The 19,011-nt window shown below is 33.6% G+C and overlaps 2 protein-coding genes and 1 non-coding gene across 6 annotated transcripts; all 3 read left to right on the top strand.

The window, feature by feature from the left end:
* Nucleotides 1-1,497: 1,497 nt before the first annotated feature.
* On the top strand, nt 1,498-10,551 carry LOC130825845 (haloacid dehalogenase-like hydrolase domain-containing protein At2g33255). 2 transcript variants are annotated; one of them, XM_057691287.1, is made up of 6 exons: nt 1,498-1,969; nt 4,616-4,658; nt 7,291-7,351; nt 9,126-9,260; nt 9,732-9,836; nt 10,069-10,551. In XM_057691287.1, the coding sequence occupies exons 1-6, from the start codon at nt 1,615-1,617 to the stop codon at nt 10,138-10,140; spliced, it is 771 nt and encodes a 256-aa protein (XP_057547270.1). In that variant the 5' UTR covers nt 1,498-1,614; the 3' UTR covers nt 10,141-10,551. The 2 variants fall into 2 exon arrangements, with proteins under 2 accessions (XP_057547270.1, XP_057547271.1); XM_057691288.1 differs by having other exon boundaries at nt 1,499-1,969; nt 9,732-10,551.
* Nucleotides 10,552-12,210: 1,659 nt separating this feature from the next.
* LOC130825983 (probable folate-biopterin transporter 9, chloroplastic) lies at nt 12,211-16,535 on the top strand. 3 transcript variants are annotated; one of them, XR_009046988.1, is made up of 3 exons: nt 12,211-13,027; nt 14,447-15,873; nt 15,968-16,533. XR_009046988.1 is itself a non-coding variant. In XM_057691446.1 (2 exons), the coding sequence occupies exons 1-2, from the start codon at nt 12,505-12,507 to the stop codon at nt 15,625-15,627; spliced, it is 1,704 nt and encodes a 567-aa protein (XP_057547429.1). In that variant the 5' UTR covers nt 12,211-12,504; the 3' UTR covers nt 15,628-16,534. The 3 variants fall into 3 exon arrangements, 2 of the variants coding, with proteins under 2 accessions (XP_057547429.1, XP_057547430.1); XM_057691446.1 differs by having other exon boundaries at nt 14,447-16,534; XM_057691447.1 differs by having other exon boundaries at nt 12,889-13,027; nt 14,458-16,535.
* A 426-nt stretch (nt 16,536-16,961) lies between these two features.
* LOC130826382 (U5 spliceosomal RNA) lies at nt 16,962-17,077 on the top strand. Its single transcript, XR_009047085.1, has one exon. It is a non-coding gene; the product is annotated as a U5 spliceosomal RNA (small nuclear RNA).
* The last annotated feature ends 1,934 nt before the right edge of the window (nt 17,078-19,011 follow it).

The following is a 19,011-nucleotide window of genomic DNA, read 5'->3' on the forward strand; positions in this document are numbered from 1 at the left end:
TTTGTTTAAATCATACAATGTCATAAGGTAACATTAATATACTTAAATTTAGTCAATAGTTTTTCAAAATAAAAAATACAAAATTAATATAAAATAGTATATTATAGATATGGGTCGAGTGGGCATGAGACGGGTAAGCGCTCATGCCCACCACGGCACCACCTAACCACTAACTATGGCGGAGAAGACTTTTCATACCCAAATTCACCTACTGTCTGTCAAATTCATACCACATACCCGCCTCAATTGAGATGAATGTGATGTGAAACCTGTATAATTTTACCGGTTTATCAATCATATTTTTAGGTGTAATTTAAATCAAACCTGAATAAACAAAATGTTGAATTGAATTGAATTTTGAGGCCAATTTGTCTTGGGCATTAATATTTGTCTCAATCTTTTATAAATTGAAATTCTTAAAATGCCCTTTAACTCATTTTATACTTTAATTTCTTTAAGAAAATGCTTTCGACTAAAATTTAACATTAAAATAATATGAATGATGAACTCGATCCCTAAAATGACACAATAAAAAATGAGTTCGCGTTTGTAGTTGAATTTCGTTTTGTAAATGTTTTTAAAAAAACAATTTGGAATCGCACATTTTGTTTGACTTAACCTAGATGGAGTCGCAGAATTTGTTTGACTTATTTAATAATTTTTTTAGAGTATAATTTTATTTTTTCAAAATTAGTTTTGTATTAATATATAAGGTTAGAAAACTTTGAAAAATTAGCTGACGTTGTAGATTATATAGTTAGATTGATTACAAATAGACAATTTGAAGTAGAGATGAACAAGATAGTTATCGATGAATTTGAACATCATTGAAGAGTTATTGTTTCTGCCCGAAAAAGAGGAACAAAAAAATCGTCTAGTATATAAAGGAAACTTGGATGCAATATAAAGAGAAGTTTGTGCGTGCATGGACAAATGATTTTGCACATTAGTACATATTGATAATCTGACAACTGATAGAGTTAATAGTCAACATTCGTCCTTTAAATCATTTTCGACACACATTATCTTTTCTTATTATCTCACCTTGAAAATTCCTAAAAAGCTAATATGTAATTAATTGGTAGTTGATTAAAGTAGTTGATTCGATTCAATAATTTTATCAAATGATTTGGTCAATTGATTTTGAACAGTTGCTAAAAGCAGTTTATTCAAAAATAACAAATAGTGTTTCAACCAACTAATTTACTAAATACTGGCAATTTGAGTAGTTGGTTTGATCACCTAAACATCTATTGATACCAAAATAAGCTTAAATCGTTTAAGAAATTGTTTTACCAAACATTTCCGTTGTTTCTTTGGATCTCAACTCGTCCCATTTGCTTTGACTAATGAGTTGAATATGGTGAATTGATGCAGTAGAATATTTATTTAGAAATAAAAGATAATATTATTATTAATAATATACGGGTAGAATTATGTCTAAAATTAGAAATATATGAGGAAAAATTTATTGAGACGGAGGAGTATATGATGCGACTCATCAATTGGCTTGGCCCCAACAAAAGAGAAAAAGAAAGAAATGCACTATCACCTCACTCTGCTCCACTTTAAAGCGCATCGTCTAAACTGCCTCCACTTCTCGCTCTTTGTATTATGCTCACTTCACTATTTCGACCTCTCATCTTCCTCCGACACCGTCCATTAATGGCGCACTTTACATCGAATTCCACTGAAAATCTCGCAACAAGCAACTCCATAGCTAAAATCAAGCTACGAGGTGTTGTGTTCGACATGGACGGAACTCTTACTGTTCCAGTAATTGATTTTCCAGCAATGTATAAAGCTGTTTTGGGAGAGGAACAATACTTAACTATTAAATCACAAAACCCTTCTGGAATTGATATTTTACATCATATTGAATCTTGGAACCCTAATGAACAGCAAAAAGCTTACCAGATTATTGCTGATTTTGAACGCCAAGGTCTTGATCGTCTGCAGATTATGCCCGGTTAGTTTTTTTTTTTTTTTTTTTTTTTTTTTTTTTTTTTTTTTTTTTTGCATTTTTTGTTTATTAATTGTGCTGGTAGATTTATTGAAGTTGTCATATATCGTGTTGTGGTTGGGATTGTTGCTTATGCTTATTGCGGCTAGAATTTTGGCTTAGTACTTTGATGAATGAATGTGATTATCATGATGTTGAATTTGGAAATTATAGGCATTGAAACTATGAAACATTATAGTTTTTTAACTGGAGGCATGTTAGAATTTCAAAATACAAGTATTTGGAAACTTTTAGAAACTTCTTAGCCTAATCATTGACTGATTGATCTCCATCACTAATGCTTTGTTTGGATTGAAATGGGGGAAAGGAGGAGGGGAACCGGGGGATGTCCTACATCTGGATAGCAAATGAGGAGGGGAGGAAATTGGAAGTATGCCATGTTCACATTTATGAGAAAGTCTTCTCTCTTCCCTCCCCTTTCTTCCCCCCTTTCACTTCCCCTTCCCTCCTCTTTCTTACATTCTTCTTCCTTAATCCAAAAAAATTGTACTTTGATCCTAATATTGAACTTGTGAACAGTTAAGGCCTATGAGGTTTGAAATATTAGTCTTAGTGTCAAGAACAATATATGGAACTGTTCGGAACCTGTCGCTAACAGACAACTATTTCTGAGTTTTCTGTGCAGGATAGTTGAGGCAATAATTTTGTGTGGGCCCCTTAGTCACTAAAGGCGTGAGACCCTAAATCGCTAAGTGTCTCTAAAGCCTAGGCGACAGGCGACAGGCGAAGGTGTAAGCCTTTGGGTGTGAGGCGTCCCAAAAATTAAAACCCTGAAAAACATAGAAAAAGAAGAGAAATAAAGAAGAGAAGAAAATAAAGAAGTAAAGAAAACATATGTGGTGTGTGCTCGCATTAAATGAGCTTCTTTTGAGGCTCTAACTATAAAGTTCTACTAGGCGGAATCACATCGCTTAGCCCAATCAAAGCGCTCAATCCATCTCCCGCCCATGGCGTAGCCTTAGGCACTCTAGGCGAGCTTCTTAAAACTAAGATTGGCCCCTCAGATGTTTGTAATATTTTTTTCAGTTTTGTCTGCAATAACGGTAGAAATAGATGTAGCTGTACATTGTAACATAACATTAACTCTTAATTATAATAGGATATTTAAACATATTCATTAATGTTGAAAATCTTAATAGATTAGTGCCAAATTGGGGAGCTTGTTTGATTGTGCTTTATTAGCCCAAAGCTTACACGAGCTGGAATTTTGCGATTAGGAGTTCTACCGTTGTGGTAGTACAAAGTATCGAGTTCATTTTTATGGAGTTTGGGCCTTAAGAAAAGTTACTCGTTCAGTCCCAGGGGTTTCGCAACATTTTCCTTTTTAGTCTTCCCCACTCCCATGGGTTTTGCTACATTTCTTGGCTATAACCCATATAATTTCTTTAATTCTCACCCACACATGTAACTTAACTTTTTATCTAATCTACACACTTCTCCCACTTCCCAATAAAGTATACCTATTTACCTCTTTTTCTCCCATTTCTTGGTTTGCATGAGATATGTGCTTGTTACAAACACCACGAGAAATTTATCTATTAAATGAGTTGGAAAAATATATATGTTACCTCACCTTTGAACAGGCCATTTACTCATTTAAGGGCCTCTCATAAGGGCATGTTCTCCCAAACTAAAGTGTACGAAAAGAAAACTGGAAATGTCAGTGTAAAAATAATGGCAAATTGAACTACACGTTCGGGAGAACTGAGCATAAGTCTTGTTCATTCACGGAATTTAATTACTGTTATTTAGATATAAAATGTTTTCTAAACAAGTTCACCATAAATGATATGTAGTTCTTTTTGGGATTTTTTCCAGTTATGGCCCTAAGATTAGAAATCTATTATGTTCTAAATTTTCACATTCACCAATGTACTGTTAGGATGTTTGGTAAAGTTTGGATTGAATTCGTTGCGATAATTTCTAGAATCACGGAATTTAATTACTGTTATTTAGATTTAAAATGTTTTCTAAACAAGTTCACCATAAATGATATGTAGTTCTTTTTGGGATTTTTTCCAGTTATGGTCCTAACATTAGAAATCTATTATGTTCTACATTTTCACATTCACCAAGTACTGTTAGGATGTTTGGTAAAGTTTGGATTGAATTCGTTGCGATTATTTCTAGAATGTAAATAGACCTTTTAACCTAACTTTCTTGAATTGGATTATCTGTGTCCATTCATTTCGTTTCATGGGGTAAAAAAATCTCAATTCAAATCTCTATTTTTGATCTAGGTTCTTGATAGGGACAACTGTAATTGAGAAGTTTTTACTCAACACTAGGAAGTAGTCATAAATGATAGGCTGTTTAAGAAAAGGTCATAGTAGACATACTGCTAATTGTAATTGTAATAATAATAACTTTACTTTTGTTTATAAATTCACTTGACATTTACATGTGGATCTCTTTAATAATGAATCTGCTATCTCAAGATGTGTTTTTATCATTAATTTACATTACAAGTCACTAGTAGCTTTATGTCTAGCTTAAAGTTTTATAGTGCTGAAGCATGTATGGTCAATCTTGTCTGAATGTAAAAGAGCTTTTTGTTGTTATATATCTGACTGTTACTCAGTTTGTGTGCAGGTGCAACTGAACTTTGTGGTTTTCTGGACTCAAAGAAGATAAGGTAAATGGTCAATCTGAAGATGTATTTGTTGTTTTTTTCCTGGTTTATCAAATCATTTGGAATTTTAAGCTATGAGAGACCCGGTACAATTTAATAATTTCATACTAGTCGTGTTCCAACTTCATTGTCTTGATGGAACATAATATGATAGGAGCAAGTGTTTGTCATGATCAGTGTATGGATCATTCGAAATGATGTTTGTGCCTAATTGTTCAAATCTCATGTAAGAAATTTGAAGCTTGGAACTTGAATGTAAAATGTTCTTTATTTTCTTTTTTTGTTGCTTGTTGTGCCTATTTTTTTGGAGGTGTTTTATGTCAAAGATCAAATAACCATGAGTATATTATAAACCATTAATTGTTTGGTTTTTGTGGTCTAAAGTACAATCACACAATGCCAAAGGTTGAATTTTTATGCTTAACTTTTATCTAGGGGCGGAAGGAGTTTACCTAATCGAAGCTACTCTTAAGAACTATGCCTTTAAGGGTCTTTTTCGTAAACATATACGTAGAAATCGTTACACCTTCAATCCAATAATCTGTTTGTTTTTAAAAGATATGCCTGAATGCTTATATGTTAGAATGCTTTTTGTATGGAATTTGTAATTTAAAGTTTTAACCTCAACTACGCTTGCTAATTAAGCTCTAACAACCATTCCCCCCCCCCCCCCCCCCCCAACCCACCTTCAGCCCCCCCTGCCTCCCAAAATTTTTTTCCCTATTTATTTGTGCAAGGTACCCTCATACTGTAACTTATAACCCTCATATTCATCCCTTAAGTATACTCCCTCGGTTACCCAAAATATTTTGAGTGAAATTTAGTAGAAAAGGTGATTGAGTTGGAGAATAAGACAAAAAAACAAATGGATGATAGAAATGAGTGGTTAAGATGGAGAGAGATAATAAGTTTGTGAATAAAATTAAAAAAAAGAGTGAGATCATTACCAAAAAGGGAAAGAGTGCAAATTAAGTGGGACAAACTATAATGGAAAGGGGTGGAAATTGAGAGGGAAAAAGGTGAGTATTAATTTTCTTCCTTGTTTGAACTATTTTCATGATGTATCACTAACAAAGAGAACTTGTTTAAACTTTTTGTTGCTGATTTGAGGGACATTAATAAAATTAATTGGGTCTTGAATAATTTCCATTTTGGTTGGAAACAGAGAGAAAAGAGAGAGATTAGTGCTTCATCCTTCAATTATAATTTCTTTTTAAAGGTTGTTATTCTTAAAAATGTCATATAAGGTGGTCATGGGCATATCTGGTAATGTAAGAGACTGAGACAGTTTTAGTACAATTTCCACGGACTAATCTTAAATAAGGATGATTGACTTGCTACTAACTAATGCGATCTTCTTGCTTTTCGAGTTATTATATAATTGTATTTCATAGCAAGTGGCATATAACTCCCACCATATAATTGGATTTTTTCACCTTTTTTTTTGGTGTACACTTCATAGCAAATAAAGTTTTTTTACAATATTGATCAAGATGATTCCCTTTAGTTGATGTTAGTTCACAAGTCCACCGGTGGTTTTTCGTGATGCCCTTTGAATCTACTTATCTATTCCAGCTTTTTACTAGAAGTGGGGAATAGGGATATGGAAAAAGCAATGTCATAGGATTCATCAATCTCCTTGTGAATAGTGAATCAAAAAAATCAAACTATGGCTGGTCGTGGGCTATTTTTGAGTGAATTGCTGATTCAAAAATCAAAATAGTTGGCGAATTATGTTACTCTCTGATAGAAAGTGAAGGATACAAGGTCAAAGAAACACCTAAATGATAGAGTGTGAAAGAGACACTATTAAAGAGGAATAAAATAAAAAAAAATCAATGTGGTACCAAGAATGGAAAATGTCAATGTAAACATCAATTAGGAATAAAGGGAGTATTACACTAATCTCACCTTTTGACTCATGTTTCATATAAATAATAAATCATAATTCGTAAGTATGATAATTGCTCTAATTATTGAAGAAACTTAATGAGTTATGTGGAAACAAATTCAAAAAAAAAAAAAAGAAAAAAAATAGGAGTGGCCGTAGATTTTTTTCTAATTGATGATAACCATACTTGAAGATGGATGCTTATCAGCTACATGACATCTGAGAAATTATTCATGATTTTTTAGAATTGGATATCCAAGCTAGCTTATTATCCAGGTTTGAAATATTTGCAAAACCTTGTATTGGAGGTTATCTCTTGATTTATTACTTCTATTGAGGTTTGCAAATTGCAGTTTTTATAAACAGTTTTTTTTTTTTTTTTTTTTTTTTTTTTTTTTGTTTGAAGTAGCATGGAGGTGTATCATTTTTTTTGTTTTCAGTTCAAAATTTTCTAATTAGCTTTTGTCTACGATTTTATTTGGTACAACTCATGTTTGTTTTCTCTATTTATGCTTATGTCTGATGTTTTTAGAAGATTTGTACACCATTGTGATGATTGTGGTTTGCTTCTGAATTATGTGCATGAGTTCCCTCCGTTCTCTTCCATGTGAAATGCCAAACTTCTTATGTCTAAGAAAAGAAAATTGGAATAGAAATGCCAAACTTATTAGACCTATTGTTTGCTTTGGCTTTGAGTTTATGCAATCTTTTGATTGAGTCTTACTGACTGATTCACTTTCATAGGAAAGGACTTATCACTCGGAATGTCAAGGATTCAGTAGATATATTTCATCTAAGGTTTGGGGTAAGTGCCTTTTATGTTTAAAATTAGTTATGGATCAGGTATTAAGAATAACTTTCTTTTGGCGGCGCAGTTGCAACATATTAGTTTTGCTAATTGTTTGATATTAATGTTCTGTTATGGTATTATGCCTTGAAGAAAGCAATCCTATCCCAGATTGCTTGTATCTTGGGACGTGATTTTGGAGCCAGAATATGGCTGAATGAGTATCAACTATCAGTTGCTGGGGGTTTGGGAATTTCCTTGTACATTTGATTAAGATGTATTTGGTAAGATATGAATATATGCTGCAAACTACCTAGTCTTACAAATTCTGTGTAAAGTTTATGACATTGTTTAATGATTGAGTACCAAGCTGATGGTTTTAGCATATATAGTTTGGTTTAGTTTGCATTGCATTCAATGTGTCATGTTGGACCTTGAAGGTTACGTTGATACTGTTGAATTGGAGTTAGAATCCTTAGGTTCATAGAAAGCTGACCTTTTACTGACAATCTTGAGAGAGAGTCCTATAGCTTCACTGCTTCAATGACATTGCTTAATCTTGGAAATTTATCCCATGAAGGATTATGCCATTTTGTATATCTGGACTCTTCATGGTTGACATGGTTACTTGACTGTTTTGGTTTATCCAACTGAATATTTCTTAGCATGTGGTCTATTATATTTTAGCTCAGGTATTATCAAACTTCTTACTGAGCTCCACGACACTATCTAGTTTGCATATAACATGCTATCTGAGGCAAATATGTAGATGTCATCAATCACTCCTGCAATGTGGTTCATACAGCAGCAAGTTGCTTTGTTTTAATTTTAAATTGAGCTCTTAGGTCTAAGCAGGCGGATTTTGCTTGTCAAATCTTGTGAACATATGCTTGAGAAACCTTGCTTTCCATATTGTTTTTGACCACACAAACATTTAACTTACAAAGTCTGTACTTTGCTAAATCTGCTTCCAAAACTAATTGTTAGGATAATCTTTGTGGTGCATTTTTGCTTCCAAAAAAATGATTTTTTTTGAGTGTTCAGGAGGGTCTAGGCATCAACACAAACTCTGTTCAAGAAAAAATTATTCCAGCACTACCTTTAGTTGCTTTCCCTTGTGAAAATTTTGCCAACAGCGATGTGAAAACTTAATTCAAACAATATGGGGTCGGCAACATGATCCAAAACAAATTAGCACCGAAAATCGCGCTAGCACAGATTATACTTAGTTCTGCCATATCTAATAACAAATTAACTACAAACTCAATTCCAATAATCAGTACATGTATTCGCAATTCATTCCTATACGAACCAAACACGACTAAAATGGCGATTGTCATTTTTATGTGGACTATGTTCTTTCCATAAGTTCATATGCCAATTGCAAGTGTTTTGTTTGGTTTGGGATGGTGTGTGCATTTGTTTATCGTGATAAGTTGTTTCTGTTCTCAATAATTAACGATTAAATCTGCTCAAGTTATTCCACATGGTCAATGTAAGGTGCAGGATTTGTTTTTGTGGCTAGAAGGTGCTGGGGCTATATAGAATAGAAATTCAACATAGAGTAGGAGAGAACTGAGATGTAGCTAACAAAACAGTCAAATCGACTCCTCTTCACCAATAAGGCTAGTTTTGCGTGCTTTTTCCCTGGCTCTGTTTTTTTCACCCTCTTGTTTTACTTAGATCTGTTGATTTAATGTCTTGTGTTAAGATTTAATGTGTTCAGTCACACCTGTCTTATTGAAATGATTGGGTTGAGATTCTTAAACAACAGTGTTTTCTTAATTTACAGATGACTTTTTCTCCTGCACTCAGCAGAGAGTTTCGCCCTTGCAAACCTGATCCAGCTCCGCTGTTACATATATGCTCGACTTGGGATGTACAGCCTGATGAAGTGATTATGATTGGTGATAGCCTAAAAGATGATGTGAGTTTAACTGTAGATTTATGATTCCGTACTAGTGTATTTTGTCTTTGAATCCTTATTCCGTTCTGGTGCTTAACATTGTGACAAGTATCCGTCACTTCAGGAGTTGATACAACAATGCAGGACGGAAGATCTTGAAATTCATTACGTAAAACTCTAATATTTTTGGGTTTGGCCCAAACCTTGGCTAAATTCTTACACACTTGGTAATCAAGTAAATTATGTAATAAAACCAAAGATGAACAACAATAGAACATCATGGAAAGTAAAAGAAGAAATCAAATACAACTCATGAGTCAGGAGTCGTGTTCTTATCACATTAAATTTGAATTTATGATTTCTTTTAATTCTAAGAACTGGTAGGCTCTCGTGATACTAAGTTTTCCTTTAAAACCTAACTCAGTAAGCCTTATCATTCATAATTCCACTAATGACATAGAAATCTATCCTTCCGTTTTCTATTCTTAACAGGTAGTCTGTGGGAAAAGAGCAGGTGCATACACATGCTTACTTGACGAAAATGGGAGGTATGACTCTCCTGAGTTCGCTTCAGTCGAGCACCAGCCAGATTTTAAGGTTTCTTCTCTCACAGAAGTTCATTCATTGCTGGAAACACATTTTGATTTATCCCCATGCTAGACTTTGAACCTAATGTTATTGATTAGTACTGTAGCAGCTGAATGTATTGAATTTCAAAGGGTATTGACCAAGTTGTCCTAAATGGTAGTGAAGTTGTTTATAAGTTTTGATTACTTGATTATGTTGTACGAAATTATCGCATTTCTTGTGTTTGTTGTGATCTAAATAGAAAGGGACGGAAGCTGGGACAATTGACAGTGAATTGGCTCATTGGGCGACATTCTCTTGTCACAGAGGATGAATAACAAAGTTAGCCTCGACGAACTGGCGTCATCAAATGAAGTTAATGATGTGTATAAAGTGGTTGATGTGAAGGTATTGAAGGAATTATTGATAGCATGGTGTTTCTTGCAATTGATTATTTTGATTAATTTTTATTTTGATTCTTTTCCAAACTAAAACCTTATTTTTAAAATAAGTATTTGGATGAGAATCGAGTCTAGTCTCAGTTGAGGCATATACCACTTTCTTCGGGAGTAATTTGAGCCCCTTTCTTATCCTCTGCTTATTATAACTCATAAGAATTTGCTTGTGAGGGAGCTCTTTAATAAGCACCTAGATGGAATAACACTTTTTAGTTTAATTGTAATGCAAACATTTATGGCATTCCATATTAAGTTGTGAAAAATGGAATCATCATCTATTAATATTATTATTATTATTATTATTATTATTATTATTATTATTATTATGGCTAGGTATCTTGCAGAATTACTTTTTACTTTCAAAAAGGGTAAATTTTATGGGTAGTATTTAGTAGCATAGACATCTTCTATGTTTCAATAATTAATTTTCAATTTATCTCTTTTTTTTATTTTAAAAGATTAAAATTGGTTATATAAACTAATAAAATAGTCTATTGGCTGTTCATATGAATTTTTATTGTATATTTATTTCAAATTTTTGTTGGTTTAATTTGTAAGTTTGAATCTTTAGAATTTAGATTTGTTTGTCTTCTATTTAAGTTATTTGATTTAATTTTCTATCTTTATTAATAGGATTTACACATGCTTGAATCATCTTAAGCTATTTCTCTTTTTTTCCTCCTTAAAATTTGTGACTTTTAAATTCTTTTCTATCGCATTTTAATTTTATCCATTAAAATATGTCTGATTATTTATCAAATTATTGGCATTTTAACTACTTTAATTTCAAAATGTACGTAAGGTGGCAAGAGAGTATGTCGTTGTCTGGAGAAACAATAAGTCGCCAAAAATGGAAAATAATGGTCCAATTGAGAGGCTAATAATAGAAGGGAAGATAAATTGATGATGTATTGGGGCATTTGTAGAAATTGACGTGTGAGAACCTAAAATTAATATATCAATACTCTATCATCTTAAATATTGTTTGGATTGTTAGATAATAAAAAAAATTAAATTGAGTAAATCAGATACTTTCATAGCATAAATTTTGTATTTTAGAAGTTATGTATAATTTAATATATTAATAATTAAAATAATTTATGCTTTAAATAGCTAAAAAGTAAAATTCAAAAGTATATTGAAGAGAAGAAATATTAGACTATTTGAAATAAATAAGCGTTACTTTTAAAAAAAATACCCGAAGTTTAGCCTAAAATTAATTTCCGAAATAATTGTCTTTGGATCTGAAGCTAAGGTCTGGGTCTATTCGATGTTAATAACAACGAACAAGTGAATATATAATTTTTTTTTTTTACGGAATAAAAAATAATTAAAAAATAAAAATTATGTATTCAACCTCTTACACATATATAAAAACAATTAGTTACTTAAAATTTAATTTTTTTTTTCTTCCCTTAAAATCAAAAAGTTTTAAAAAAATTATTTATTCAACAATTTAGGCGTATAAATAATAGAAATTAGTTAGTTACTCCTTTTATTTTATTTTTTTATATCATTCACTTTAAAAAGTAAATAGTCAAAAATATTTATTCAACAATTTTGGTTATAAAAGGGAATTATTAGTTATTTAGTTTTTATCTTATTATTATTATTATTATTATTATTATTATTATTATTTTATTGACTTAATGAAGATCAAAAACTAAAATAACAAAATTATCTATTCAAAAATTTTGGCAAAAGGAATTATTTAGTTAGTATTTATTCTATTTTATTTTTTATTTTGACTAATTCTCCGTTGTTCTCTTTACTCTTGTGAGGGGCCATTTTTCAAAGAGCAAGGAGCTTATATTTTATTTCCTCTTTAACTTGTATTAATTAAACTATTTAGTTGATATATTTTATGCGCGTCTCAGAAGAACCGTTTCTCATTTATTTTAAATACGTTATATACCCACAAAATCAAGTACTCCTGTTAGAAAGGGACGTCAACCCTCGAAAATTCTTTTGGTGTGTTTCTCCATGTTCCCCTCCCATGTCCCAACTCCCAATATGAGTTTTGTTGTGGAGAATGAGTGTGCAAAAATCCCTTCCCTTCCCTACACTCTTCTAGATCTCTCTCCCTCTTAAATCAATCCACCCCTCTTTTCCTACTATTTTGGTTCTTCAATCAATGCATTTATATGGCGTAAAATTATAACATTTTTGGCTTTCTATCTATACATTTTTGTTCCTTCTTCTCTTGTCTATAAGGCTAAAGAAGAATAAGAAGAAGAATCATGGTTTCTTTGCTAATTCCCAATGGAATTTTTACAAACCCATTAATCAAAACTAACCCAAAATCAAAACCCATAATTTGTTTTCAATCCCAAAACTCTAAATTCCTCACCCCCTTTGATTTTATCAACAAATTCATGAAACCCAATTCAAGAAATTACATAAATTCCATTGTTAAAGTGCCAAAGGCTGTACCTTTCATGGAAAAAAGCAAGGGAAAAAGGGAAAAAAGAGGTGATAATGAGGGGATTGTTGAGGGAGAAAAGATTGATGGTAATGTCAAAATGGGTAGTAAACAAATGATGATTTTGTGTGGATTGGGTTATTGGGTACAAGGGTTTAGGTGTTTTCCATGGTTGGCTCTTAATTTTCACATGGCCCATAATCTGAATTTTGATCCTTCAACTTTGCAATTGGTGCAGAATTCTGGTAATCTACCCATGGTGGCTAAACCCTTATATGGGATTTTATCTGATGCTCTCTACATTGGTTCTGCTCATAGAATTCCTTATATATGCATAGGAGGTTAATTCTTAGTCCTTTTTCTTTTTTATTAGCAATATTTTTTGGGTGTTTATGTTGCTTTTTAATCTGTTCCTTTATGTTTCTAGTAAGGTTTTTTAGGTTTTTGTAGAGGAAATTTTGTTTCATAATGCTTATACACATAAGATAATGCACTTTTCTCATGAACTTTGTAGTTAATACTTTTTTATAATCTGAAGAACAAATTTTAGCATAATGGTATATTGAGATTGGCTTAAAAAGCTATTTTGATATGTAACCTTGTGGATAACTATTGAGAAATGCTTAAAGTAATGTACCTTAACAACCCGTTTGGTAACCACTACTAAGTGGGGGGAATGGTAATGGAATGTTAGTGTAGAATATTTCTTGATAAATTTAACGACCATACTTGTTCTCTTTCAACAAGTTTATTTTCTTCGCAAATTCATTCCGATGCACGTGGTATTAGATGGTAATGAAAAATTGTGAAAAAAAACTTTTTGTGATTGAACTTTTATTATCATGGTTATGACATGATATATATTATGAAAATTTACTCTAAAATCATTTCCATTACCGCCAATTAGTATTATTAACCAAACGGCCCAGAAATGATAATGATTGCTTCTGTTATTTTGCATTTCTTGCATCATGGAGCACCAAGAGAGAAGAATCTGTGAAGAAGGCATAGAACAGAACAGGATTTTCATGTATTTTTACCAATTCCCTTGCATGGTTATGATGTCTTTGTGGTTTTTGAAGCTGTTTTGTGCTCTTGATTTTCTAAGTAACCTTTAATTGTATTCAATTCTATTACTCTTTGTTCCCTTCTAACTTTTTAAGATCAAGTAGTTAATAACTATTGTTGGATATCACAAGTATATTGATATTTGACACTGTCAAGAACAAGTGAGTGGATACTTTAGAAGAACAAATCATAGAAAATCACAGTTTAAATGATCGATCATATCGTCTTATTTTCGCGTTGAGTCATTTCTGTTTGATCGGGTATTCAGTTGTAAACATTGAAAGTAAAAAGCCGACTTGGATTATTGTACGAGCTTATATTTTACTTTGTCACAAACATTATGGAATGTGTGGAATACACTGATTATGAAATGAAACGCTCGAAACATAAAAAAACATTCTCTTTGGCTTTCGCTGTCACAAGTTAAATCAAAAAATAACCTTTAAGTTTGCATACATCCTGCCTTTCTTTAACTCATCTAGACCGGAACCTTTTTAATGTTGTTGGATCAGTGAAATGTTGTTCAAAGGCCGAGAAGTGGTCTAGTTTCTTGTCATCCTAGATTAGAATTAGACAGTTCTGTGATTTCTAACGTTTTTTTTTGTTTTTTTGAGGTTCTCGATACTCTTATTACCTACATTAAGACTAATCCTCATTAGTGATGCTTATAAATATTCGATTTTGTTGTCTAGTTCTTTTGCAGATGTTGTCATGGGGGCCATTATCTTTAATTTCAGTGGTGGGTGAAGCCCTTCCTACCCTTATGACATGCGTTCTTTTCAGTAATCTTGGGGCGGCCGTTACAGAGGTTGCGCAAGATGCGCTTGTTGCCGAATATGGTCAAAAGCACAAAATTGTTGGGCTACAATCCTATACGTTCATGGCAATAGCGCTGGCTGGAGTTTTAGGCAATTCATTGGGTGGTATACTTTTATCTAAAACACACCCGAAGACGCTTTTTTCTATATTTGCACTCCTCCTCTCCGCACAACTTCTCGTTTCCTTTTTGACAAGAGAAGCGTCCCTCGGTTTATCGAAACCTTCAAGTTCCTTTGTTGAACAAAGTTCATTATGCTCCAATCGTGTACACACTTCATTCTTGACCAATATCAAGAAGCAGTTCTCCGACCTTATAGTTGCGTTGAGCGGGGATAAAATATCACGGCCTCTAATATGGGTTGTAGCTTCTATTGCAATGGTGCCTATGCTTACGGGATCTATCTTTTGCTATCAAACACAATACCTTAATCTAGATCCTTCCGTCATCGGAACTTCCAAGGTAATTGGGCAGATACTGCTTTTATCATTAACTGTTCTCTATGACCGGTATTGGAAGAATATCCCTATGAAGAAGCTAATCAGCGTAGTTCAGATCGTGTATGCGTTCTCTCTCCTTTTTGACCTTGTTCTCGTAAAACAATTCAACTTAAAGTTTGGAGTACCAAATGATGTATTTGCTCTGTGCTTGTCGGGTTTAGCTGAGACTATCGCTACTTTTAAAACCGTACCCTTTTTTGTGCTTATCGGGAGCTTATGTCCTCCGGGATGTGAAGCTTCGGTAACTGCGTTCCTGGCTTCAGCTTTGACTTTGTCGTCGATTTTTAGCGGTTTCTTCGGTATTGGATTGGCTTCAATGCTTGGTATAACTTCGGATAATTTTTCTAGTCTCCCGGTTGGGATCACACTACAGTTTTTGGTTGCGTTAGTTCCTTTAGTATGGATCAACAACCTCCCAACTTCACTACCTTCAATCGAAAAGGAAAAGAAGAAAGGCAAGAGTAAAAGGAGTCGAAGAAATCGGAGAGTCGGAAGAGTGGTGATTAACTCAGATTTTTCCTATCGACGAGAAAGAGAATCAGAGACACAAAGATAAGACGGTTTTTTTCAGATTACATCCCCTGCCACTTCGAGGTTTGCCCATACTTTTCGAAAAGCCGTAATGTGGAAGAAAGATATAGGTTCAATCAAACTCAAAGGGACCAACAGAGCATGCTATTTTGGCAATAATAAGGACAACACGGCATGGAATGGCTTCAATGTCGTTCATTTCGGAGTACTTGAATAGATAGGCCATAGAATTATGCTGATGTTGATTACCTTTCGGAAATCAAGCAGTAAGGTGCGCGTGTTGCAGTCAATACAGTTTTGTTATTTATTATAACTGGAATTCATTACTACTTAGTGAGTTGTAACTTCGGTTTTCCTTTGTACAGTTGAGAGTTGAGACCGTCAGGATGGATAAGTTGCTGCTCTATCACGCGAAGAAAACACGAATTTTTTCTAGGAGATAACATTGTTCGTAGTTTTACGTTTCAGTATGGGTGGTTAACCAAATGTACATATTGTTAGTTCCACTTAGAGCTGTTCAAAACAAATCCGACCCGGAATCGAAAATTATCTGACCCGAAAAAATGTAAGTTTTTTAGGTTTACCGAACCGCAATTACCCGAACCGATACTTCACGAACCGTTTGATAACCGAAAAGGGCAAAATAGAACTCGAACTGCAACCGAATTTTATAACCGACATATAAACCTTAACCGATGTTACCCGAACTGAACAGTGATCGACCCGAGTCAAATCCGACCCGAATTATGCACGTAACCGAATGTAACCTGACTAACACCGATTAAGATCGAACTGTTTTTAACCCGAACTGATACAAACCCGAACCGATTGTAAATCGAACTGTTATAAATCCGAATCAAATTTTCACCTAATTTTAGCAAATTAACTCCAATTTCAGTTTTCTAATAATACGGAAAAAGGAAGAACACAAGTTCTATACAGAAGAGATTGCATACAGAAAATATATATATATATATATATATATATATATATATATTAATATATATATATATATATATATATATATATATATATATATATATATATATATATATATATATATATATATATATATATATATATATATATATATATATATATATAAACTAATTGAAATAAATTGATCTGCCTATTAAATACTTCGTAAAACTAAGATAATACCAATTACCATGTATTGAGGGATTTGTCAGCTGAAGATGACTTTCAATAAGAAAGGAAGTTGTCCCACATCGGCTAAGGGATTTGTTAGCTGAAGATGACTTTCAATAACAAAGGAAGTTGTCCCACATCGGCAATGAAAGATACTAATAAAAGAAAAATCATTTAAATCACTTCCACAAATCTCATACCAACTTACGCAGCCACGCCGTGAGCACAAAGCGAACTATTCTTTTGCCTTTAACTAAAGAATACCGTGTACTCGCTGCATTAAGTGGCATACGTTTATTTTTGGAGGAAACCTTTAATTAAGGTTAAATGGGTCAAATGACCTGAAATATATGAATTTAATGACCTAAAAAAAAGTAGGTTAAATGGGTCATTAGCAGGTTGATCCGATCTGCTACAGATCAGGTCGGGGTTTCAATTTTTGACCCATTAATTAAATGGGTCAGGTTCAAGTTAAGGGTTTATTGACCCATTTATATATGATCCGAACCTGAAAATGACCCAATCTGACCTGTTTGACGCCCCTATCTGCTATATCTGATAAAACAATCGGTAATTATTTTTTGTAAGTAAATGAGCATACATCAATTAAAAACCTGACTATTAACTTATTTTGATATTGACCCAATCAATAGTTATCCGTAACCGATAACTTCTCGAAAAATAAAGCTCGAACCCGATCTGTACCCGAAAAAACCGAACCAATTAGTAATCGATGACAACCCGAGACCGATTGACACTCGACACGAACTTCAACCGACACCGAACTGATGCTAACCCGATAGTTTGAATAACCGATCTCTAACCGAACCGTGACTAACCGACTCGACCCGAGTGTGACCCATTGTAACACACAGGCGAAAAATAACCGATTCGAAATGCAACCGAACCGAATAACACCCGTCCGAAACCGACCCGATCAACCGAATGAACACCTCTAGTTCCACTCCATTTTGCTATGTTTAATTAGCGTTAATGCTGTTACAGCTTAACGAACGTGTCCCCATTTCTTTCGTTTTTATGGTCATATTTTGAAACATGACGCTTTTCTAATATTGCATCTATATGTAACTTTGATCGGAGTTGTTATAACATTGATCGGAGTTTTTCATGTGATGAAACACATAATACAACGGTTCGTTTAATTAATGGTATTAATTGGTGGTAACGGGAATGATCTGTAGTATAAATTTTTATATGTATTATGTCATCATAGTGGTATAAAAGTTTGATCAATAAAAAGTTTTTTTGTCACAATTTTCATTACCATTTAATAGTTAATACCACATGTTCAAGTGGTAATGCTTGGGAATGAATTTTGTAAATAAAATGAAATTCTTTCCCATAATATTGCTAATTCCACAAGTATTTCCCACTTTGCATGAAATGAAAAACTATTTCCCAATTTACAGTCCACGTGGAAAAATGTTTTTTTTTTTATTTCCAATGGAAACCGCCAAATGAGATGGTGGTTTGTGGTCCATTGTAAACCGCCACATGAAGTAGCGGTTTTCCCAATGAACAGTGCATAGTAAACCGCCATCTCATGTGGCGGTTTGTTCTGGGTGAATCGCCATCTCATTTGGCGGTTTGCTCTGTGCCTTTGCAACATTTTATGTTGTTCTTTCAATTCCCATAAATAGTTAGTACAACCTGTATTGAACTAGTTCAATACCATCTATTCCATAATAATCAACTACGAACCAACTTGATTTGAAAACACTAATTAAGAAAAATAATGCGAAGATATATTACAATCATGGAAAGTGATACAAGAAGTTCAAAGCATATAAATTGATACAAAGTGTGTTAAACTATAATCCCCGACCCCTTTTGTTCTGCGCACCGGTGGATGAGGATGGTGTATACTCGTCAACCTCTGCAATGACATAAAGAGCAGGAGCTCGTCGTTGACTAGCACGCTGATATGTGATGATCCTTTGCGGAGGCGATGGATGTGGAGGAGTGGTCATGGAAGCTGGAGGAATGAATGGCGACATAGCACCGGATGTCGATGGGGATCTGGAAGACCGACCTCGAGTAGATGAACGCTTGCGACCTCTTGTGGACCGACTACTTGATCCTCCGGAAGAGCTATCTCGGTGGGCCGAACTCCGTGGAAAAGGAGTATGGAATGTATCATCTACTTCACCAATGATGGGTGGAGTCGGAATGAGGTACTCATACCCCGCTTGACTCAATGCATCGGTCAATAACGCGTTAATGGAGCCAAGGGTCTGAG

This window comes from Amaranthus tricolor, chromosome 10 (genome assembly GCF_026212465.1).
Source record: "Amaranthus tricolor cultivar Red isolate AtriRed21 chromosome 10, ASM2621246v1, whole genome shotgun sequence".
Taxonomy (NCBI): domain Eukaryota; kingdom Viridiplantae; phylum Streptophyta; class Magnoliopsida; order Caryophyllales; family Amaranthaceae; genus Amaranthus; species Amaranthus tricolor.

Excerpts from the sequence above, each read along its gene's own strand:
- LOC130825983 (XM_057691446.1), top strand. The coding sequence starts at position 12,505 with ATGGTTTCTTTGCTAATTCCCAATGGAATTTTTACAAACCCATTAATC. Across the intron at positions 13,028-14,446 it reads TCCTTATATATGCATAGGAG|TTCTTTTGCAGATGTTGTCA; the intron begins GTTAATTCTTAG and ends TTTGTTGTCTAG.
- LOC130825845 (XM_057691287.1), top strand. The coding sequence starts at position 1,615 with ATGCTCACTTCACTATTTCGACCTCTCATCTTCCTCCGACACCGTCCA. Across the intron at positions 1,970-4,615 it reads TCGTCTGCAGATTATGCCCG|GTGCAACTGAACTTTGTGGT; the intron begins GTTAGTTTTTTT and ends GTTTGTGTGCAG. Across the intron at positions 7,352-9,125 it reads TATTTCATCTAAGGTTTGGG|ATGACTTTTTCTCCTGCACT; the intron begins GTAAGTGCCTTT and ends CTTAATTTACAG.